Source organism: Pelobates fuscus, chromosome 5, assembly GCF_036172605.1.
Source record: "Pelobates fuscus isolate aPelFus1 chromosome 5, aPelFus1.pri, whole genome shotgun sequence".
In the NCBI taxonomy this organism is placed as follows: domain Eukaryota; kingdom Metazoa; phylum Chordata; class Amphibia; order Anura; family Pelobatidae; genus Pelobates; species Pelobates fuscus.
The window spans coordinates 66,955,235-66,980,662 of NC_086321.1; the positions used below are offsets into that span (position 1 = coordinate 66,955,235).

At 41.3% G+C, this 25,428-nt stretch overlaps 1 protein-coding gene across 1 annotated transcript in view; it reads right to left on the bottom strand.

Annotated features, from left to right (window-relative positions):
* Positions 1 to 6,443: 6,443 nt before the first annotated feature.
* MTMR12 (myotubularin related protein 12) overlaps positions 6,444 to 25,428 on the bottom strand; it is a 92,416-nt gene continuing 73,431 nt past the window's right edge. The window contains exons 13-16 of the mRNA XM_063453958.1: positions 11,457 to 11,626; positions 10,478 to 10,648; positions 8,261 to 8,422; positions 6,444 to 7,180 (exon numbers count right to left, since the gene is read on the bottom strand). Of these exons, the coding sequence (XP_063310028.1) occupies positions 6,596 to 7,180; positions 8,261 to 8,422; positions 10,478 to 10,648; positions 11,457 to 11,626 (1,088 nt within the window). The 3' untranslated portion in view covers positions 6,444 to 6,595. The remainder of the gene's footprint in view (positions 7,181 to 8,260; positions 8,423 to 10,477; positions 10,649 to 11,456; positions 11,627 to 25,428) is intronic.

Below are 25,428 nucleotides of genomic sequence, written 5' to 3' on the forward strand. Positions count from 1 at the left end.
TTTATACTTTTTGATATATTTTTAATCTTTCATTGTCATTCTGTATAAGCATTTATGGTTTGGCACAGTTATTATTATTTCTTCTTCTAATAAATTTTGTACCAATTTTAACTCTCTGGATTCTATTAATTTTTATATAGAATACAGTCATCTATACTGTATTTTCTATTTTTAAGACTTTGAAGTTTTATCTTCATAAGCATATTGTTTTTGACATATAGCCCATCTACAGATTTAAAGGGATATACACCAGATATATTCTTTATGTTGCACTAATTTCACACTAATATAGGGAACAGTTCCTCATACTGCTTCTCTGTATACAAAGACTATCTTTCTTTTATATTAAGTATAGCAATTGGTATGTTACAACCCTATTCTGTTTTTAACAGATTTAAAGGTATACACACCATATATATAATAGTTGCCTGGTATTCGCACTGCATATCCATATCGGTGATTCAAGCCTTTTTTAAGTGGAATTAGCTCCTGGATTTACCTATTTCATATATATATATATATATATATGTTGCATAGGTGGATGTTTCCCAGCGTCCCAATGACATGGGCTGGGATGTTAATCGCTAGATGCAGAGGATGCTGCCCCCATACGAAAAGAGTGGCCTGAGCAGTAGGTTGTGTTTAGGGCTAATGTAGTTGACAGCGTGCGAACATAGAGCATGAATATGACAGTGGTAAGTATTGTACCGTGTAGCTCCAATAAAGGTTGGTGTGGATGTTTTGCGTTGAGCTAAGATAATTGACCAATATTTCCACCAGGCACCATTGATTGTGCGTAGGATAGAAGAGTATTTAAACCGTATGCCCTATCTGGCTAATTTGCAGCGAGTGAAAGGACATAATGACACTAGTAATTTGTGGATATGGCACCTTTGAGTTAATCCGTGGAGGCGAGGTTAATGGCTGTGAAATCTCTTGGCTGTAGGAGTCATAAAACCCAGGTAAATAGCAGTTTGATTACCATGTTAGTGAGGGGTTTGAAAGGTGACAAATCTAATAGATGAGCTAAGTAGGTGGACCAATTAACTGTAGATAGGTAGTCTTAAGTGGGTAATATTGTTGCATATTTTTGGATTCCGTTGAGTAAGGCCTTAATCTAGTAAAATGGTAGGAATCCTATTTTTTTTCAGGGTATTGTATCAGCATATGGTGTTGGATGCATGTTTGGTAGAGTTTAGTGGTGCTAAATTACAATTTTAAATTGAGGTGGCAAAAGGAAGTGAAACCTAACGTGGGTTTCATAGCAAACCTAACTCATACGTGATAATCAGTAGTGAACGTATTGAAAATGCCAAGCCCTATCCTAAGATTCCTAGTGTTTGCAGATAGTGCCAGGTGGGTGAGAATCCGAGCGTGTCTTAACAAGACATATAATCCAGTAACATATCCTGGAACGGAGTGGCCAGCTTGGAAGCTGTAGGTATAGTGTGAAAAACATGAAAGATAGGTGGTCAGACACAGTGACTACAGGAACATGGATGCATGTGAGGATAAAATGGTGTGTAGCAGCCACCCACGTAAGTTACCTTAAGAACCTCATAATAACCAGGTAGGTGACCGTCCCTTATTTATGAAGTGGTAGTTAGCTTGGATGTCCGAAAACATCTGACCGAATTGCTGCTGCCACTATTCGATATAACTCGAATAGGGCTGATGTTTATTTGAAAACTGGTCTATTCTCAACCTCTGTGGACCATGAGCCACTGATTGCTACAGATGGCAGTGAAACCAGAGTTGGTCGCTGCCTCTGTCCAGAGGGTTGGAGAATTAGCCGATATAAGGGGGATGAACATGTTTCCCATTCCATGTAGTCAGGAAAGTGTGCCACATGAGTAAGTCGCAAGTTGCGTGTGGTCTAGGGAGATGCGGGTACAGTCTGAATGAAGGTCAGGAAATAAACTCAGAAGTCGTGAAAGGAAGGATCTTCATTGTGGGATGATCCTCATGGCAAAATTGAGCCAGCCCAGCAGAGACTGTAACTCCTTGAGGTTGCAGGACCCCAACTTCAAGTACAAGTGTATACTTGTGAGGATGCACTCAATCCGATCATGAGGAAGACAGGACTGCATTGCAACCAAATCCAAATTGGATCCCCAGGAAGTGTTTACCGGTGTACGCAGGGACACAAAAAGTCTGATCACCACAGTGAGACTATGAGGGGGAGGAGGGGGAAGAGTTGTCTTTCACTGTGAGAAAATAGTCTAGGTAATGAATGACTGTTTGGCATCTGCATTATCATTACATTAATCGGTAGCCCACATAAGGTTCCTGCGAAAATGTCAAAATCTTGGGACTGCTCTTGGATGCCGAAGTGAAAGGTGAATGGGTAGTAATTTGACAGAGTTAGCCATGTCTGTCTACCCCTGTAGCAAGAAATGGCCAAGATAACGTTCTCAATTGTAGAGAGAACTTGTCAGAGGGGATGAGAGTCTTGAGACTAGGTACGGTTGTGTAGTGAGGGCTGATAGGTCAAATAATAATTCTGTGCTTGTGTGAGTATTTCCTCGGGACTACCCCAAAAGGGTTTGTCCTCCAAGATGTGAAAGGTGGGGACTTAAAAAGATCCAAAACAAAACCCTGATCTAACTCCATTTTATCAATACGTCAACCATCTCTGGAACTCCTAGCGCCAGTCGCATGTTCTTGCAATCCAGCGTACCACATGGCATGTGACCAATACCTGTGTGAAAAACCCCCGTGATAGCCCATTAATAAGAAAAATTTACCAAATGCTGTGATGGGAGATTATGTAACAGTTCAGTCCAAATATAATATTAAATTTCTTGAAAAGTACAAGTTTAATTTTGAGTACTTTATTAATCAGTGCCCAGATAATAGAATAAGCAATACCTAATACACACGACTCTTCTTTTACAAGTAGCATGTATTAAATTAAGAAAAATAAACTTTTGACTTAAAAATATAATGCCATATTAGTACAAAATATAGCGTTGACATCTCCCGTCTAGACTGGCCATCAAACAGAACAAGGAAATGCACTTGGTATTTCAATGTGACATCCTTTTTCATTTATTTAGTACAAGTTTCAAAGTGGCAATAACAACATTGCATACTTAGCTTGGTTAATAATGTTTATTTTCTTAAAATACAGTATTGTTGCTTAAATTCTTGTGTGCATATGGTGCTAATCTTGGTCCACTAGGTAAAATACATTAAGGGCTTATTTTATTTCTCCATGAAAAATAACTGCATATGCATAATCCTCTCACACTATGCATTAAAGAGAAACTATTGTGCCAGGAAAACTCACTATAACTCCCTTTATTCCCTTTCTCCCTCACGCTCCCCTTACTTACCCGATTTCAGCACCTTTGTCCCTCTGAGCTGGTTCAGGCTCAGCCTACACTCCTCCGTCAAATTGGGCGGGTGGGACCTAATGTGGATGTTTGGCAAGCACCAAGCTTGCATTAGGACTTTGCCATAGGAAAGCATTATCTAACAGTTCCGCCCAAATCTATCTAATGCTTTCCTATGGGGTTTTGGGTGACGCTGGAAGTCCTCATGCATAGCGTGAGAACGTCCAGCATCACTTAGGAGACAAGAAGTCATCTAACCACCCGGAAGTACCTCTAGTGGCTGTCTGGTTGACAGCCACTAGAGGTGGAGTTAACCCTGCAAGGCAATTACTAAATTTTCGCAAAAACTACAATAATTACCATTGCAGGGTTAAGAGATCTGGGACACTGCACCCAGACCACTACACTGAGCTGAAGTGGTCTGGGTGCCTATAGTGTCCCTTCAATGATAAGTCACTTCCACTTAAATACAAGGGAGCTATGTGCAGGTGTATTGCATGACAGTAGTGCATCTAAAATTTACAATGCATAATCTGTGCACCTGCATTTGTCTTCCATAGACCTGAATAGCAGAAAAACTGAAAATATGTTGGATGAATAAAAAAAAAATAAAAAAACATTGTAATGGTTATGGAGTGTTGAATTATGTTTTCTCTCAAACCGTTTTAAAGTACTCAGATAATGCAGAGGTTACACTTCAAATCTGTCCTAAGTCATCCAGCCTTGCACAGCAATTTTAGACTAAGAGCCTTGAGCAAAATGCCAGGCTTTGAGTGCTACTCAGAAAACGGGAGAAATGCACTCAAAGATTCATAGCACCATAACCACTACAATGAGCTCTAGTGATTATTGTGCATTGAGTGTCCCTTTAAGTAAATAAGAAAATCTGGGTCTGAGGAAGAATAATGCAAAGACGTTAGCATATTATATTGTGCTAGCAATTTACTGCTACAAGAGAGAGATGGCAGATTAGCTAATTATAACCTACAGGGGCAAACACAAACCAAGGTTCTACTGTAATACTTGGCACACCGAGTTTTTTTTTTTTTTAGTAGCATTTTATGATTATAAAAAATAAAAAAACAAAAAAAAATTTAAATCTAGTTTATGGCCTTTATAATTCTGCTTTAAAGGTTTTTGTTGGTAAAAGAATGCAAGGTTATTGACTACATCAGGACATGGCACAAATTAACCTTATAGCTGGAGATTTTCATCTGAAAGAGCCAATCCCATAAATTGTTACAACTTTGATAACTTACCCCAAAATGTGTAAGTATGTCAATAATTTAGAATTCTTGGCATATTGAATACTCCTGAGAGGTTCAGAGGAGGTCCACAGTAGGAATGAGTAGTAGTTTAACTTCTTGCCAATGTAGGATCAGATAATGATTTCACCACCACCTACTGCTGGAACAATTTAATATCTACCACAAGTAGGCAAGGGTTAGTCTACACCAACATAGCACAAACACATATACATTTGTCTAATATTTACATTTGTACAACATTCTGGAATGGACCTTTGAAACAGTGTACAGGGAATACAACAGACAAAACTGCTGATAACAGTGAATAACTAACACTAAATAAATGTACAGTGAATAGGTTGCATTTTGTAAAGAAAAATAGATTGACTGGGTTCCTTTAAAATAGAATTAAATGTTAGCTCAAGTATAAGCAGCAAATTTCTTACAATCCAGATTTGATTCTCTATTTTAGGAATTACCAACATGGTTGTTTTGTGGTGATCGATCTAGCCAAAGATTGTCAGAGTATTCTGGGAAAATTTACCCCAAAGAAAATTAGATTGCCAAATTTGGAAACTTCTGTCCTAGTCTCAAACAAAAACCTGGTAATCTTGTCGGTTCAACAAGTAACTTAGCAACAATTCCTGTCATTCCAAAAGGTAAAAGGACAGCAATTAACCAGTCGTTCCATAGGTCCATTACCTTAAATTAAATATTATTTAAACATTTCAGCTCTGTATGTATAATTAAATCTAAGAATAAAACATCTCCTTACACTGCATTATTTACATTGCATTAAATCTCATTTTATTTGGCCTGAGAATTATATATTTTGTTTCAGATTTTATACGTCAAAGATATAAAAAAAAAAAAAAAAACCTGTCCTTGGGTGCATAGCAACAGGAAAACTAATGACTTGTAGCTAGGAACCACAGAAAACAAATTCATGTTTGCGTGAAAAAATAAGGGAATGGTCTCTTTGCTATACAATAGAATTGAAAGGAATAAAAGTGTATAAAATAGCACAAAACTGCATAGTAATTTTACCTTTTTGCTGGAAAAAAATCTAAATCATATTACTGCACAAATGGCACACTGCTCGCGCTTACTTTAATATGTATGTTGTAGCTGTACAACATCAGGAATGATCACGGTTATAATATGAAGACAGTAATTGTACCTGTTACAGTGCACTAGAGGAATACAGAATGGTATGCCATTCTCCCTTTTTTTTATACTTAGAATATTACTAAGTAATAGAAAGTGTAAATTGACCTAGTGCAATTCAGAGACACAAAAATGCCTTTTATGGCAGAATTACTGACTCAAAAATCCAAATATGACATTGTTGGTGTAAGGCAAGCATCTGTGCCAAGATATAAATTGGGCACAAGCGTACACACATTTGCTAGGTATCTGCCACATTACCCTGCAATAATCAGCAACATTTAAGACTTCTTTAAATAGCAAACCACTTTTTCCAGAGTCTACCGTGTGATGACATATAATCCTGTGTGATCACAGTTTTTAGCAGTAATTGCCCTTAACATGTGATCATGGCTTGCACTTGTCCTCTAATTACCCTACACCTGAGATACAGAGGTGATTCTAAAAGTTTTTGCAGCAAAATACCTTTACTTTTGGACAAAAGTTGTTTAAGCCATAATACAATTTAGGTCTATTCTGATATATTTGAATATCTTTCTACAAGAAAGACCTGTAGATGTTCCTTCTGTGAACTCTTCAGGACTGAAAATATATTAAAATATAAAATAAAAAAAGCATTGCATCATTAAAAAATATGACCCCCTTCCCCGATCAAACCTATTTTTAAAGGTTGTCCGATTCCAAAAAATAAAAAAAGGTTTTTTTTTTTTTAATATTTAAATGAAAGCTATAGATATAAATTATAAATGAGCCAGGACTGTGCACATTGCTTCAGTCAGATTAATCATTGTATACAGATCGTGAAGGCCAAATTTTATCACTGGGGTTTTTTGTTTTGTTTGTTTATAAATATCCAAATTCCTCTACATCTACAAGTTCATCTTCCCTATTCACAAGTTCGTCCTCCCCATCCCAACTTCGCCATGTGGTCGTGGCAATGGCAGGTCTAAATGAGCTTATATGAAGCATTGCAAATGGGTATAGGGATGACCGCCTAACAGATCTCTTGCGTCTGGTATCAACCTCTGTTTCCTTGCTAGAAGAGTGGTCATGCAAAGGCTTTTCTTTTATTTTCTTCTTTAAACTCTGTATTTCTTCCATTAACTCCAAAATTCTCTGCATGGTGGAAACGTTTCCCCCACCAAGAACCTGGGCCTCCGGAATCCAGCGCAGGTGGCGCTGTGCCCAAATACGTATATCAGGCCCATCAATGTGTGGCAAGATCAGACCATGAAAGTCCACAGGCTTCCTGTGCCAGTTCTCATAAAATGCCCGGTAAGTACCTGGCACGTCATCAGAGTTGCTGATTAATTTACTAATCCTTTTCCCCAGCAGATTTTTAATAAATGGTCCGGTTTCATCTCTGAAGAATCCTTTTTTATTTGAAGGCTTAGACTGGGTAAGTGGAAGAGAGAGCTGCCGAATGTGCTACAAAGAATGACAGAAATATAAATGGGTTAAGAATCTATCATAAAAAGTTAAATAAAACAAAAACGCAAAACTGACAAATCTTCCCCTTCCTGCCAGAGGTTTACAGCCAATTACAATGTCAATTGTGCCTTTCTTATCAGAAACAGCATCACCAACACCACCTGAATTAACAAACTGATATTCGGTACATAAAGGTAATTGATGCATTACAATGAGTTTGCTAACATTTATGAAAAGAACAGAAAATCTATGAAACTGCGTACACACTTATAATATTCAATATAATAAATAATAGAGCAGAGGTCATATTTTGAAAATAGCAAACGTTAAAGGTACACTATAGGCACCAAAACAACTTTAGCTTAATGAAGCAGTTTTGGTGTATAGATAATTTCTCTGCCATTTAGGAGTTAAATCACTTTTGTTTCTGTCTATGCAGCCCGAGCCACACCTCCTCTAGCCGTGACTAACCCAGCCTCCGTGAAAAAAAATTTGTTAACATGCTTTAGAATGGTTTATCTCCTTTAATCACACAAAGTAGGCTCCTGTAGGGTCTAAAAGCATATTGACAAAACAGGACAAAATTCTAAATTAAACATTATATGCAAGAAAAGAAGTCTAAACATTAGAGCTCTCTTTACAGGAAGTGTTTAGGAAGTCTGTGCAAGTCACACGCAGGGAAGTGTGACTAGGGCTGTATAAACAAAGTGATTTAACGCCTACAGGACAGACAATTGAGCAGTGAGAGTATAGGGGTATGATCTATACACCAAAACTGCTTCATTAAGCTCAAGTTGTTTTGGTTCCTACAGTGTCCCTTTAAAATTTATTAGATTTTAAGAATAATTCAGCAGGGCCACCGTAGATTTTAATTCTTGTAAGCCAAACGTATGTATGTTTCATGATGTCATTGTACAGCACCATGTAAAATGTTGATACATTATACAGAATAATAGTCATATTGTTTGCCTGTCCCATAAGAGGACTTAATTTGGTAAGAATGCTGAAAATTACATAAAACCAGGTGAGATGTCTGTTGACTGGACTACAGTACATTGATATAGAATGTAATATTACCTTTGACCGTTGAGCCTTTCGTAGTTGTTTTTCATGTTTTGACTTCTCCACATACAAAGGATTGGTTAAAAATGAAAGTGCTTTAAGCTCAAATTGAACAGACCAGTCCCAGACGTTGTAAAAACGTAAAGGTTCGTCCTGTCTAGGCTGTCCTTCCTCTGCCTGCCAAAAACAAAATACTTGGAAAATTAGAGTGAAACAAATAGAAACATGGACTTAATTTACATTTTCTTCATGAATAAAAAGAGCCATCAGGCAAACACCCCAAAAAGTTTAGATGTACGAGAGTATTTCTTTGATTTCTTAAAAGAGCACTATAGTGCCAGAAAAATAAACACATTTTTGCTGGCATTTAAGGGTCATTAGGTCCCCCGCCCCCCTCCCGCTGGGCTGAAGGCGTTAATACCCCTTCAGCCACTTTCCTTTCTCCAGCACCGGGCTCCCTCGGTGCTGGGGACCTCTCCTCCCCCTGCCGACGTCTGATCCGAATGCGCATGCGGGGCAAGAGCCACGTGCGCATTCAAACCGCCCCAGGAAAGCATTACTTAATGCTTTCCTAAGGACGTCCAGTGTCTTCTCACTGTGATTTTCACAGTGAGAATCGCGGAAAGCACCTCTAGCAGCTGTCAGTGAGACAGCCACTATAGGCTGGATTAACCCTGCAGTGTAAACATAGCAGTTTCTCTGAAACTGCTAGGTTTTCAACTGCAGGGTTAAAACTAGAGGGACCTGGCACCCAGACCACTTCATTGAGCTGAAGTGGTCTGGGTGCCTATAGTGGTCCTTTAATGTAGCTTCTAATGTAACAGTTGTATGTGAATATGTGTGTAACATGCTACTGGGTGTATAAGTGCATATCTATTTCTGTGAATCCTTAACCAAATGCATTAAGTATATGAATGCATGGCTGTATTATACCAGCACATATATGCAGAATGAGAATGCATAAACAGTTTGTGTGGATGCAAGATCAATTTAAAATCGAAATAAATAGTGTATCAAAATAGAACTAAATAGGGACAGAAATCCCATACAGAGTTAGCCAGGAACTGAATAAACTAGGATAGAGTAGAGACAATAGCCACATAAAGTAGTGGCATACTAGTAGAGCACAGGAGGGAAAGGGTTAATGAGGAAAATCTGTACTCCAAAATGAACCCCAAACGTTCCCTTAGCTTACTTCTAAGTTCTGAGTCTTTGCTATATCGAGCTAATAAACTAGTCACTGTAATGCTGCAGAAATTCTAATCCTAGAATATACTTCCTGCTCTAAGAGATTGCTGTCCTGATTAAAAACAAAATACGGTCTTTCGAGGAGGGTGAGTAAGTGTATGATATTATATCAAATACGGAGCGTCCTCCCTTGCTGTCAAAGCCCCCCTCCCCTCTGGTTCTTCCCGACGCGGGTTTCACCGACTAGCGGCTTTTCAAGGGAACCGAGTCTGAGTCGGATCCAGGTTTAAATATCCCGCCCTCTGCTCTCATTGGCCACTAGTACTTGCCAAAGCGGAGGGAGGGAACTTCGGGTCTCGTCCGTGATTAACCCTTCATGGGTCTAAAACACTGTATACACGGAGGAGGCAACACAATTAAACACATAGAGACTGTGTCTGTTTCTAGTTAAGATCGAGAGGTAAACGTTCAGCTCAGGTAGAATTACTAAAAGGCATGAAAATGTCAAGTGCTAAAAAAAACATTCCTGAAAATTTACTACACATAATGCTTGGTCACCTGTATGTGTACACCAGTTTTCTGCCCATATGCACAGATGTCTCCCATGTTAAAATTAATGTAGACTCCAGCAAAATTGGGGTACTGTGGCGTAGTGGTGGGCTTGACACGATATGGCCATACGTTGAAACTAAATCCCCATATTTGTTTGCTGAGAGGTGATTTTAAGTACTCTTGTAATAGCCGCTTTTTTATGTGTGCTGTCCTTTAAATCTGTATTTAGCACTCACTGTAGTGGAAGTAATTTACATTTCACTGCTGATTGATACAATACTTCAGGATGAAATACAATTTTGGCTATAAACCTGTTTGTGGACATTCCATCAAATACAATGTATCACAATGCACCACTGTTTTTTTTTTTTTTGTTTTAATTTGTTACTAAACATAAATGTGCTTTTTTTCCCCCAGCACCAAGAAGGTTACCATAACACAATCAAAGTAAAATATTTTTTATAATTATAGTTCTACTAAATGGATTCTTACCCATCTATTCTCATATTTTTGATACGGTGAATTGAAGAAGAATGTGCTAAAGATTGGTATATTGATGCTGTCGGACAATACTGTGAGATACGTCTCGGAGATTTCAAACGCAAGAGGATATTGTTGTATTAACTGCCACACGCAGTCCAAAAACAAAAGGAACACCGGTGCCTACAGAAAAAGAAACATTCAATAATTATGGCTGTACATAAGTCAGTAACACAGACCCACTGACTGAAGGCCCTTCAATCTGATATACATTATTCACAATGAAGCAGTTGCATTTTTCAATCCATAAACAGGTAGATCTGTCAATCTGCACAGGATTTATCAATTTATACACATCATGTTCTGTTTACTTCAATTTAAGGGAGGGGGTACACAAAAGGTAGATCCCCAGATGTTTTAGAACTCCAACTCCAACAATGCCTTGCATGACAAAGCATCATGGAAGCTGTAGTTTTAAAACATCTGGGGCTCTATCTTTTGGGCACTCCTGATTTAAGGTCTCATGGTGTCTTGTTGCTCAATCCAGAAAAGAAATGTACAGCAATCCTGAAGGATTTCATCAACGAACACCTAACTTTTTTTGTCAATGATTCAGTTCATCTTAAAAACCTTCATCAGAAAGTGTACTTCCTGGCTTAGGTGTGGCTAGAAGATGCTCTTTCAAGCCCCAATACAAAAAAAAAAATAGGGGAGAAATGGAGGATCGAGTAAAATTATGGCACTATAAGAACTTAACATGAAGCGGTTATAGTGCCTTCAGTGTGTTTTTTTTTAATTCATCAATAATTAATGTAGCTGTGTGGAGATAGAATACTCTAGAAATCTGACTTACTGGGAGTTAATGGGGTAGAGGTGATGAACACTGGGCAATGTAAAGTGACAATGTTGCAGGTTGTGGAGGAACTTCACAAAACTTGTTTTTTCTTTTTTTAACACAACAGACATTTTCTGATATATATCATCAAAGTACCTCATTATCATTTTTCCGCAGATGATTGCACCTGTCCAGGAAGCAGTGCCCACCCATTACCCACTCTTTCTGAATTAGGCTCTGGAAACCATGCATTGTGCGGTAGTATGGGTCCATCATTATTTGAACCAGGCTGGAGATTACACAGCAGAAATCAGAGCCAGTATCTTCTACAAATAAACAAAACATGATTGGATTATATTATTATAGACAGAGTCATTTGGTATCAGATTAATGGGACCTGGATATGATTCTGGTCATTTTAAAGCCATGCTTAAATATTTCTCAAGGGACAAACTGTGGATGAATCACAGCTGTAGTTCCAGCATATACATATTAAATGACAATTAACAAGCTACCTCTGTGTTCAAAGAGTAATAGAGACATGCAGAAGTTTTTTTTATTCAATTTAATAAAGTTTCTTATATCCTGCTGAGACCGAGCCCATTAACTTGTGTCCTCTGAACTGGGCATTTCATTCATATGCATCTCCCTTTATTCTTTTGAGCTACTCTATCAATCCCTGCAGTATTGTAAAGTGGGCGTCCTGGGCTTCCCAGTGATAGGTTATGTGACAGGCTGGGATGCTGGGAACTTCCTCTTTGGTTTCCTCTTCCTCTTTGGTCCTTTAACCCCTTAAGGACCAAACTTCTGGAATAAAAGGGAATCATGACATGTCACACATGTCATGTGTCCTTAAGGGGTTAAAAAACACATTTTGATATCACTGGCTTTTGAAGGAAATTATGGTAGTTTACAGAAAATTGAAGATTAGCATACGGAATTCTCAATGGTTAGCTAATCAGCCTTAACAAAATAAATACACATTTCTCTATAATTAAAGGAACAGGAAATCTATATTGTATTTTTCGAAAGGGGGTTAGAGGGGGATAATTTATAACATCTTGATAACTATTCTCAAATTTCAAGGAAGCCCTGTGGCATGTCAGAGAGAAATGATATGTAATCAATCATTGTCCTTTTTCCACAATATTTTGAGTGGATCCCAGGAATGAAACGGTTGCATTGGGAGTGTGGGCAGTTTATTGATATTTGTGAATGCAGAGACACCAACTTGGCCCTCATGGCTGGTTAGGAGAATATCCTGAACATCTTAAAAATGGGACTGGAAAATAGGACTGTTCCTGCAAATGTCACCTAAAAAATATCTCATGCACTTAACCCTGCAAGAAACTACTACAAAACTTGTAGTAATTCTACTGTAATTCTCTCCTAATTGGTCTCCCATTACTCCTATCACACCTCGTCCTCATGTCAATCCTTACATTGGCTCCTTGTACTCTGTAGGGTTCAATTACAAATACTAAACATTAAATATAAAACACTAATTAGATCTAACTCCAATACATTTCTTCACAAATTCATAGGTACCCCCTTATTGGTCTCTCCGTTCGGCTTGTGACCTTCTCCTGTCTGCTGCTCTTACCCTTACTGCTAACTTGCATTTGTAATGACTTCTCACGGGCTGCTCCACTCCTTTGATACAGCCTGCCTACTCCCATTAGACCTCCCCTAGTCTTCAACCATTTAAAGGGAAACTCCAGTGCCAGGAAAACGATCCGTTTTCCTGGCACTGGAAGGTCCCTCTCCCTCCCACCCACCAATCCTCAGTTACTGAAGGGGTTAAAACCCCTTCAGTCACTTACCTGAGGCCTCGGCGATGTCCCTCGCCACTGTCTCCTCCTCCGCGTCGCTCCTCCTACTGGCTCCGTCGGCCGGCGGGCGAGACTGATCCCGCCCACCGGCCGAGGAGACCTAATGCGCATGCGCGGCAATTCCACGCATGCGCATTAGGTCTCCCCCATAGGAAAGCATTGAAAATGAATTTCAATGCTTTCCTATGGGGATTTGAGCGTGAGGACGTCCAGCGACGCTCTAGCACAGGTTTCCTGTGCTATGGACCAGGAAGTGACCTCTAGTGGCTGTCTAGTAGACAGCCACTAGAGGTGGAGTTAACCCTGCAAGGTAATTACTGCAGTTTATAAAAAACTGCAATAATTACACTTACAGGGTTAGGAGTAGTGGGAGTTGGCACCCAGACCACTCCAATGAGCAGAAGTGGTCTGGGTGCCTACAGTGTCCCTTTAAGAAGTCCCTCAAAATCCATCTCTACAGAATAACCTATGTCCTCCCACAGTAACTTATAGTTCACAAACCTGTCTCTCGCTCTCTTTTAAAGGGTCACACTGCACTCCTGTTTCAATTCTGCCATTTCTCACCCTGTCGCTTAGTTGCTAGCCACCAGATTGCCCATCCTATTGTTTTTTTATATACCACCTCTTCTAAATTGTAAGCGCTTTTGAGCAGGGTTCTCATCAATCTATTTTTCCTGTAACATTTTGTCAAAGTCTCATCTATTCTTAAATTTCCCTTTATGGTATTGAAAAGCGCTGCAGAATATGTTTGAACTATATAAATGATGATGATAGTAATAATTATTTTTTTCTTTTTCTCTAATGATGACTTATGCTAAGTAGATAACCAGGATTGTTTATTTGATAACTTCATGACTAAAGGCAATATATTATGATTGAAAATATTCCTTGATGGGGGCGGCTCAGCATCAAAATAATGATCCCGAATAGGATCTATTTGGAGGTTCTGTGAAAGAGGGTTTATTACAGGACCATCCACACTTCCTTTAAGGGATGTTTATTTTATATTTAGTGTTTTTTGTAAATGTTTTATGTTGTTTGGTATGTCACAAGGAGCGAGAGAGCGAGAGAAAGAGAGCGAGAGAAAGAGAGCGAGAGAAAGAGAGCGAGAGAAAGAGAGCGAGAGAAAGAGAGAGCGAGAGAAAGAGAGAGCGAGAGAAAGAGAGAGCGAGAGAAAGAGAGCGAGAGAGAGAGCGAGAGAGAGAGCGAGAGAGAGAGAAAGAGAGAGCGAGAGCGAGAGAGCGAGAGAGAGAAAGAGAGAGAGCGAGAGAAAGAGAGAGAGCGAGAGAAAGAGAGAGAGCGAGAGAAAGAGAGAGAGCGAGAGAAAGAGAGAGAGCGAGAGAAAGAGAGAGAGCGAGAGAAAGAGCGAGAGAAAGAGAGCGAGAGAAAGAGAGCGAGAGAAAGAGAGCGAGAGAAAGAGAGCGAGAGAAAGAGAGCGAGAGAGAGAGCGAGAGAAAGAGAGCGAGAGAAAGAGAGCGAGAGAAAGAGAGCGAGAGAGAGAGAGCGAGAGAGAGAGAGCGAGCGAGCGAGCGAGCGAGAGAAAGAGCGAGCGAGAGAGAGCGAGAGCGAGCGAGAAAGAGAGAGAGCGAGCGAGAAAGAGAGAGAGAGAAAGAGAGCGAGAGAGCGCGAGAGAGAGCGAGTGAGAGAGAAAGAGAGCGAGAGAGAGAGAGCGAGAGAGAGAAAGAAAGAGCGAGAGAGCGAAAGAGAGCGAAAGAGAGCGAGAAAGAAAGAGAAAGAGAGAGAGAAAGAGAGAGAGAGCGAGAGAGAGCAAAAGAGAGAGAGAGAGAGCGAGAGAGAGAGAGAGCGAGAGCGAGAGAGCGAGAGAGAGAGCGAGAGAGAGAGAGAAAGAGAAAGAGCGAGAGAGCGAAAGAGAGCGAAAGAGAGAGAGAAAGAAAGAGAAAGAGAGAGAGAAAGAGAGAGCAAAAGAGAGAGAGAGCGAAAGAAAGAGAAAGAGAGCGAGAGAGAAAAAGAGAGCGAGAGAGAGAAAAAGAGAGCGAGAGAGAGCGAGAGAGAGCGAGAGAGAGCGAGAGAGAGAGAGAGAGAGCGCGAAAGAGAGAAAGAGAGAAAGAGAGAAAGAGAGAAAGAGAGAAAGAGAGAAAGAGAGAAAGAGAGAAAGAGAGAAAGAGAGAAAGAGAGAAAGAGAGAAAGAGAGAAAGAGAGAAAGAGAGAAAGAGAGAAAGAGAGAAGGAAAGAAGGAAAGAAGGAAAGAAGGAAAGAAGGAAAGAAGGAAAGAAGGAAAGAAGGAAAGAAGGAAAGAAGGAAAGAAGGAAAGAAGGAAAGAAGGAAAGAAGGAAAGAAAGAAAGAAAGAAAGAAAGAAAGAAAGAGATACCCACTCTGGGGATACCTTAGGCCTAAAGGGGCAGTATAAAAGAAATAAAGATAATAGAATATGGAAAGAGAAGGAAAAAGTAGGATGAGAAATATATGATTAGCGTTGTTTCGATTAACGCGCAGGGCCTGAATTCTCCACAAAAAAGGAGACTATTATTTGAACGTGTAAAAAGAGAAAATGCACAAGTTGTCGGAATACAAGAGACTCATTGGCGGGGAGACGATAAGACAAAATTTAGTTTCAAAGACTTTCCTATTTCAGTCTGCTCCTCGTTTAAAGATTAAAAAAAAGAGGGGAGTAGCCATTTTTTCCCCTCAGCATTAAATCTCTCTCTAAAGCACGTGAAAACTGATAAGATGGGTAGATGGATTATTCTCATATGTACAATAGAAGATCAATTATATACAATTGCGAATATTTATGCCCCAAATACTTCTCAGATTCAGTTTTTGTATAAATTCTTTGCACAATTAGACAAAATTAAGCAAGGACGTACTATAGTTATGGGCGATTTTAATTTGGCAATTGACCCTATTTTAGACAGAAGCTCTGAAAAGATTAAAAACCCTTCGAGGAATGCTATTAAAGGGACACTATAGTCACCTGAACAACTTCAGCTTAATGAGGTTGTTTAGGTGAGTGCTACAGCTACCCGGAGCCTTTTTCTTGTAAGCACTGTATTTTCTGAGAAAATGCAGTGTTTACATTAGAAGCTTGGAACACCTCTTGTTGCAGTCAGACGGCCACCAGAGGGACTTCCGAGTTCAGAGGCCCTAAAAAGGCCTCTCGTCCGATGCATTCTGGGTGAATGCATCAGACGGGCTATCAGCACACAAAGCACTGTGAACGCGCTTTGTGTGCTGACAGCCTGTCAGCACTGCTGTGGGCGTGGCTTCAGCTGACAGCTGAAGCCCGAACCCACAGGGATGCTGTCCGGCCACAATAGTGGTTGAAGGGGGGGGAACCTACTCTCCTCCCCCCTCCCGGCCCCCACCCCTGAGCGGTGGGTGGGGGCCCTAAAAATAAGGGGGGCACATACTGCCCCCCCGGCCCCCACCCCTGTGCGGCGGGTGGGGGCCCTAAAATTATCAATAAGGGGGGACCTATTGTCCCCCCCCCGGCCCCCACCCCTGTGCGGCGGGTGGGGGCCCTAAAATTCACAATAAGGGGGGGGGGCCTACTGTCCCCCCCCCGGCCCCCACCCCTGTGCGGCGGGTGGGGGCCCTAAAATTCACAATAAGGGGGGGGGCCTACTGTCCCCCCCCCGGCCCCCACCCCTGTGCGGCGGGTGGGGGCCCTAAAATAAAAAATAAAGGGGGGACCCACTGTCCCCCCCCCCGGCCCCCACCCCTGAGCGGTGGGTGGGGGCCCTAAAATTCACAATAGGGAGGGGACCTACTGTCCCCCCCCCCCGGCCCCCACCCCTGTGCGGCGGGTGGGGGCCCTAAAATTCACAATAAGGGGGGGGACCTACTGGCCCCCCCCCCCGGCCCCCACCCCTGAGCGGTGGGTGGGGGCCCTAAAATTATCAATAGGGGGGGACCTATTGTCCCCCCCCGGCCCCCACCCCTGAGCGGTGGGTGGGGGCCCTAAATACAAAGGGGGTGGGGACCCTAGTTAACCCTCTCCTCCCCACCCCCCCTCCCCCCAAAAAAACTTATCTCCCTACCTACCCCCCTCACCCTAAAAATAATGAGGGGGGACCCTTTAACTAAAAACCTGTAAAGAAAAAAAAAATAAGATAAAAACAACTTACCATTCGATGTTTTCTTTCTTCTAAAATCTTCTTTCTTCAGCCCCAAAAAAGGCCAAATAAAAATCCATAATAACCGACGGAATAAAAAAAAAAAAAAAAACCCGAGCGCAAAAAAAATAATACATCTTCACCCATGGAGGGCTCCGCGCAGACTGAGCTCCGCAGGGCGGGGGAAGGCTTATAAAGCCTTGCCCCGCCCTGCAATTAGGCTAAGAACACTCTGATTGGTGGGTTTAAGCCAATCAGAGTGCTCTTTGTCATTTTACAAGCGTGGGAAAATTCCAAAGAACTTTCCCACGCTTGTAAAATGACACAGAGCACTGTGATTGGATGGATTTCAAGCCATCCAATCACAGTGCTCTGTGTCATTTTACAAGCGTGGGAAAATTCCAAAGAACTTTCCCACGCTTGTAAAATGACAAAGAGCACTGTGATTGGATGGCTTGAAATCCATCCAATCACAGTGCTCTGTGTCATTTTACAAGCGTGGGAAAATTCCAAAGAACTTTCCCACGCTTGTAAAATGACAAAGAGCACTCTGATTGGCTTAAACCCACCAATCAGAGTGTTCTTAGCATAATTGCAGGGCGGGGCAAGGCTTTATAAGCCTTCCCCCGCCCTGCGGAGCTCAGTCTGCGCGGAGCCCTCCATGGGTGAAGATGGATTATTATTTTTTGCGCTCGGTTTTTTTTTTTTTTTTTTTTTTAATTGCGTCGGTTATTATGGATTTTTATTTGGCCTTTTTTGGGGCTGAAGAAAAAAGATTTTAGAAGAAAGAAAACATCGAATGGTAAGTTGATTTCTCATTTTTTCTTTTTTTACAGGTTTTTAGTTAATGGTCCCCCCTCATTATTTTTAGGGTGAGGGGGGTAGGTAGGGAGATATTTTTTTTTTGGGGGGGGGGGGGGGGGGTTAACCTTTGTATTTAGGGCCCCCACCCACCGCTCAGGGGTGGGGGCCGGGGGGGGGGACAGTAGGTCCCCCCCTCATTGATCATTTTAGGGCCCCCACCCGCTTCACAGGGGTGGGGGCCGGGGGGGACAATAGGTCCCCCCCTTATTGATAATTGTAGGGCCCCCACCCGCCGCTCAGGGGTGGGGGCCGGGGGGGGGACAGTAGGTCCCCCCCTCATTGATCATTTTAGGGCCCCCACCCGCTTCACAGGGGTGGGGGCCGGGGGGGGCAGTAGGTCCCCCCCTTATTGATAATTGTAGGGCCCCCACCCGCCGCTCAGGGGTGGGGGCCGGGGGGGGGACAGTAGGTCCCCCCCTTATTGATAATTGTAGGGCCCCCACCCGCCGCTCAGGGGTGGGGGCCGGGGGGGGACAGTAGGTCCCCCCCTCATTGATCATTTTAGGGCCCCCACCCGCCGCACAGGGGTGGGGGCCGGGGGGGACAGTAGGTCCCCCCCTTATTGATAATTGTAGGGCCCCCACCCGCCGCTCAGGGGTGGGGGCTGGGGGGGGGACAGTAGGTCCCCCCCTCATTGATCATTTTAGGGCCCCCACCCGCCGCACAGGGGTGGGGGCCGGGGGGGGACAGTAGGTCCCCCCCCTTATTGATAATTTTAGAAAGCGAGCTGAGCTGTCAGTCAGACAGCTCAGCTCGCGAACGCGCATTCCGCGCACATGCGCGGTAAAGCGCTCAGGTTCTTCATAGGGCGGCATTCAATGCCGCTCTATAAAGAACGCGATTGGTGCAGCGCGAAGCCGTCCCATTGGGCCCCGCGATTTCGTCATTTTGACGAAAAAGGGGGCGCGGCCTAGCGGGGAGCTCGGCGCTGGAACGGAGGTAAGTTTTTAATATAAAAAAACCTCGAAATTTATTTTTAATTAATGAAAGTACATATAAAAGCAAGAAGGAAGGCTGGGGGACCTGTCTTTCTTGCTTTTATATGGTGACTATAGAGTCCCTTTAATGTGGCAAAAGAAATTTGCAATATAATTCAAAATGAAGCGCTTTATGATTGTTGGAGGATTTTTCATCCTTCAGAGAAAGATTTCACGTGTTTTAGTAAGACGCACTGCTCATATTCAAGAATAGATTTTATATTTGGAGATCGTAGCTTATTAGAACATGTGCAATCTACAAATATAATTACGGTCACTTGGTCTGACCATAATTTGGTCAAAATACAAGTAAAGAACAATATTATAAAGCAAAGACCAGATTGGAAACTAAATAATAAGATATTAATCTCTAAAATGAATAGGGAACAGATTGCCAAGGAGATAGACATGTATTGGATGGATAATGACAATAATGAAGTGTCTGCTGATATAAAATGGTGCGCATTTAAAAGCGTCATTAGGGGTCATCTAATTAGCCTAAAAGCCAAAGATAAGAAAAACAGACAGGAATCTTTGTCCAGCCTATATATCGAATTGAGTGAATGTTATAAAAAAAAACACCGTTGCTCCTGTAAGAACAATGTCTAACCAAATTAGGACTATAGAAAATAAAATTAATGACATTTTGATATCTAGAATAAACAGAAATCTGCAGATTATGAAAATTAACTATTACTATAGGGGGAATAAGGCTGATAAGATCCTTACCAATAAAGTTAAAAATCAACAAAAAAATAAATTAATTACAAAAATAAAACAGGGAAATGAATTACAATTTATATAACTTATCAGTGAAATCATCCCAAGAGGATATAAACAACTATTTCTTGAACATTCATATCCCTAGACTAAACGAGCCACAATTAGACCAACTAAATGCAGAGATATCATTACAAGAAGTTATTGACTCTATTGATACTATGAAAAAAAATAAAGCGCCGGGTCCAGACGGGTTTACAGATTCTTTTTTTAAAATATACAAGGTTAGATTGGCCCAGGGGATGGTAGAATGCTATAATTTAGCGATTAATGCTGGCAAATTACCTAAAGAAATGTTGGCAGCTAATATTACTCCTATTTTAAAAAATAATAAAAATCCAGAAGAAATAACTATCGACCAATTGCCTTATTAAATAATGACTAAAAAATGTATGCCTCAATCATTGCTAAAAGAATTAAGAATATAATTTATTTTTTGATTGCAGATGATCAGGTGGGTTTTATACCAGGAAGGGTGCCCTCCAATCATATTAGGAGGATACTAAATATATTTACTAAGATCCATGAGAATAAAACCCCTTTCTTAACGATGGCCTTAGATGGAGAAAAGGCATTCGATAGGGTTGGTTGGAATTTTATGCAATCAACTTTAAAAGTTTTTTGGATTTTCAGGCCAGATTCTTTTGGCGATAATGGCCTGTTACTCTTCACCTTCCAGTAGGATAGTAGGAGGGGGGATTAAGTCAGAGTGGTTTAGGTTATCAAATGGTACTCATCAAGGATGCCCTCTCTCCCCACTATTGTATATCTTAACCGCTGAACCCCTAGCATATGAAATACGTAAAAACATGGATATAACAGGGCTTAAAAAGAGAGATAAAGACTTTAAGATAAGCCAATATGCCGATGATACTTTGTTAACCCTAACCAACCCAATCAAGTCAGTTCCAGCTGCCATGCAAGTAATTGAAAGATACAGCTACTTGTCAAACTATAAACTCAATGTTAAAAAAACAATGGTATTACCCTTTTATATGGATGAAAAAGACCTGCAACATTTGAAAGAATATTTTGCTTTTAAATGGGAAAAAAAGGGATTTGTATATCTTGGAATTAATATAGTGAAAGATCCAGAGAACATAATGAAGGCTAATGTAATTCCTTTGATCAGAGAATGTACTCACTCTCTGAAACAATGGAACACCTTGCAGTTATCATGGTGGGGTAGGGTTAATTTTATTAGGTCATATGTTTTCCCTAAGTTTGTTTACCTATTGAGGATGATCCCATTACAGATTCATCCCCAGCGACTTAGACTTGTGAATAAGATATTTAGGGATTACATTCAGTCTGATAGGAAGCCCAGAATAGGCCAGGATCTCTTGTATTTGAAGTACAAAGAAGGAGGGATTGGCTTCCCAAATATTTTTTTATATCATTAAGCGGCACAGTTGATGCATACTCTCCCTTTAATTAAGCAGTATTGTTTCTTACAAGACTGGTTTAAAATAGAAGGCGCAGATATTACAGACCCATATAATAACGTTAGACTAATGTGGCCTACAAGAAATAATAGCAGAACCAACAACATAAGATGCATGACGGATAATTTGATAACTAGACCCCTCTTAAAGTTTTGGTCCCACCTTAAAAATCAATTAGATCTGAAAAATAAAGTTTTATCCGCTCTGACTTTTAAAAATTTAGATATATGGATGGAAAATATGGATACGTCCGAATGGACTAGACGTGGCGTTAAAAAATTAGCTGATCTATTAGTAGATGGGAAGATTATTCCCTTTGCTGAGATACGAAGAGTTTTTGGTATCCCATATTCACAAGCGTTTAATTATATTAGGATTAAAAGCTTTTTGCAAAGTTCCCTCGGTAGTAATATGAGTTCTTTATCATTATCTACATTAAATGCTCTGATAGACTCGGAGAAAAATACTAAAATATTAACTAGATGTGTTGAGGTTATGAAAAGCATAAAAGTTCCGGTTTATCCTATAGCTAAAAGTAAATGGGAAAGAGATTTATTAATAAAATTTGACATAAAAGAATGGTATAAGGCTTTACAATCCGTTTATTCTACAATACATTGTTTAAATATTAGGGAAGCATATTTTAAAATACTTAATAGATGGTACATGACCCCCAATAAGATCCAGAAATTTTCAAAGACAGAGACATCTAGATGCTGGAGATGTGGAAATGAGGGAGCAAATGAATTACATATATGGTGGGATTGCCCAACAATCAAGGAAGCATGGGCTCAATTTCTGGGTTATATAAATAAATTGTTGGATACTACCCATATCTGGACCCCAGACAACTTGCTTTTACATTTCAACTTTCCGCAATTAACTAAAGACAAGAAAGACCTGTTAATTCAGGCTTTGATGGCCTTTAAGATGTCTATTGCAAAAAATTGGAAGAAGACAACAATTGACTCATTTTGACAACAATTGACAAATTAAGGCATCTATTATTATTCAGTGTAACATGGAAAGGGGAATAGCCTCCAATTTAAGTATTAATATTCACCAATATGAGATTTGGGATGATTGGATAAAGGTTCTTGAGAATTAAATATTGGAAAGTATATTGTGTAATCATTAGAAATCTCTGAAGAAGTGGGAACTTAATCTAATTTTATGTAGTTTGAGTGCAGAGTTGAATGAGTCAATGAGTCAACTTTGTTATATGTTTGTTAGTCTATATGTATTTGTGTCACGACTAGTAATGTGGTCCAGCACGCAGAAACTATGTAAACATATACATAAGTAAGAAAAGGAAAATAATAGGAAAGAGCGTAAACCGGTCCTTAGAATGGCCGGACTAATACGCTAGAGACAGAGAATGGTCAAAGGGAAAGCCGAGGTCAAGGAAGCCAGAAAATACTCAATACCGATTAAACAAGCCAAGTCAGGGAAACCAGAGATCAGAATAACCAGGGAAACGCCAAGGATCAGGATACCAGGAAATCAGAAACACGAGAATAGCACTTTCAGGAAACCAGGAAACTGAAACCACGACATGGCAAAGTAATGGGGAAAGCTAGGGGTTTAAATACCCCTCTCTAGGCTATGATTGGTCAGAGGGCGACCTCTGACCCCAAAACGTGCGTGTGCGTTGACGTCGTGACGTCACGCACACGTTGGTATAATTCTCGGGGGCGGGGCTAGCAATAGACGCGACCACGCGGTCGGCGCCATCTTGGATCTGGGCGCGATGCCCGGAAGAACTACGTGCGCGGTTCCCGGCTCGCCGACGAGCAGGTAAGCTCGTGTAGTCGGAGCGGTCGTGCCGGTCGGGCACGACCGTGAGGCTCGGCGGGCCGGTGACCGCAACAGTACCCCCCACTCGAAGACCGCGCACCGGGCGGGAAGGACCCGGCTTAAGAGGAAAGCGGTTGTGAAACGACCGGATAAGACGGGGCGCATGGACCCGGTCAGCAGGAACCCAACAACGTTCCTCGGGACCATAACCCTTCCAGTCAACGAGATAGGACAAGACACCTCTGGATAATTTGGAGTCCATGATAGAATGGACTTCGTATTCTTCTTGATCACCCACTACCAAGGGCGGAGGAGGAGTGGATACCCTGGTGTAGCGATTGCAAGTAAGGGGCTTGAGCAGAGACACATGGAAAGTATTCGCTATTCTCATATGAGCCGGTAGTGCCAAAGAATAGGTCACTGGATTAATACGTTGGGTAACTCGAAAGGGACCAATGTACCGAGGGGCAAATTTCATGGATGGGACCTTAAGCTTGATATGTCTCGTGGAGAGCCACACCCTGTCACCTGGAAGATAGACAGGATTAGCGCCCCGTTTCTTGTCAGCTTGGACCTTTGCTCGGAATGAGGCTTTTTGCAGAGCTGAATGGACGGAATCCCAGGTATCATGAATCGATTCTAAACGGGTGTCCAAAGCGGGGATTTCTGTGTCTGAGAATGCAGAAGGTAAAACAGCGGGGTGATAACCCTGATTAACAAAGAATGGACTGTGATTAGAAGATTCATGAGTGGCGTTGTTTCTGGCGAACTCAGCCATGGGTAAGAGCTCATACCAGTTAGATTGATTGGCATTTATAAAGCAACGTAAATAGGCTTCTAAAGACTGATTCGCCCTCTCTGCTGCTCCATTTGTTTGAGGGTGATATGCTGATGAAAAGGAGAGTTCGACGCCCAATTGTTTGCAAAAGGAACGCCAAAACCTAGAAACAAACTGGGTACCTCTGTCAGATACTATGTTTTTGGGTACACCGTGCAACCGAAAGATCTCTCTCAAGAATATTTGAACAAGATCTTGAGCAGATGGTAATTTCTTAAGTGGGACGAAATGTGCCATCTTCGTGAATCTATCAATAACCATAAGGACTGTATTAAACCCGTTTGAACTGGGTAGATCCACAATGAAATCCATGGCCAAGTGGGTCCATGGAGCACTAGGTATGGGCAGTGGTTGTAACAGTCCAGGAGGTGACCTAGGAGGAACTTTAGAAACTGCACATATTTGACATGCCCCAACATAATCTTTGATATCGTTTCTAAGAGCAGGCCACCAAAATCTCCTGGAGACGGCTGAGAGAGTTTTATGGACTCCAGGATGGCCCGCTGTGAGGTTGTCATGGAACAAATCTAGTACCTTCTTTCGAAACTGAGGTGACACATACAGTTTGTCCGGAGGTTTTCCCACAGGTGCCTGAGTTTGATCTGCTATTATGGCACAGAAGAGTGGAGAAGACACTTCGGAAACAGTAGTGGCAATGAGGCATTCAGGAGGTACAATAGGATATATCTCCTGTTCTGGTACTTCATCTGTCTCAAACTGCCGAGAAAGTGCATCTGCCTTGGTGTTTTTAGTACCAGGCCGGTACGTAATTACGAAATTGAATCGGGAGAGGAACAATGACCACCTAGCCTGACGAGAGGACAGTCTCTTAGCGTCCCCAATATAAGCCAAATTCTTATGATCAGTAAAGATCAAAAGTGGCTCTTTGGAACCTTCTAAGAGATGCCTCCATTCCTTAAGGGCAAGTACAATGGCCAAAAGTTCCCTATTCCCTATGTCGTAATTCCTCTCTGCAGGTGTGAGTTTGCGAGAGTAAAATCCACAGGGATGTAAAGGCGTATCAGGACTTTCTCTTTGAGACAGAATGGCTCCAACTCCTGTTTCTGATGCATCCACCTCTAGGATAAATGGTTTGGATGGATCAGGATGGGTCAGGACAGGTGCTGAGGAAAATAAAAATTTTAATTGTTCAAATGCCTCTCTTGCTTCTTTGGGCCAAGATATACAATTTGTTCCTTTTTTTGTTAAATTGGTTATAGGGGAAATCACGGAGGAAAATCCCCTTATGAATTTGCGGTAGTAATTTGCAAAACCTATAAAGCGTTGAGTAGCTTTAAGGCCCTTGGGTAATGGCCACTGTAAGACTGCCTCCAGTTTACGAGGATCCATCTGGAAACCAGACGGAGATATAACGTATCCAAGGAATTGTATCTCCGTTTGGTCAAACTGGCATTTCTCCAGTTTACAGTAAAGGCCGTTTTGTAACAGGGTTTTCAGTACAATTCTCACATGTTCGTGATGTGTCTCTAGGTCTGGGGAATAGATGAGAATGTCGTC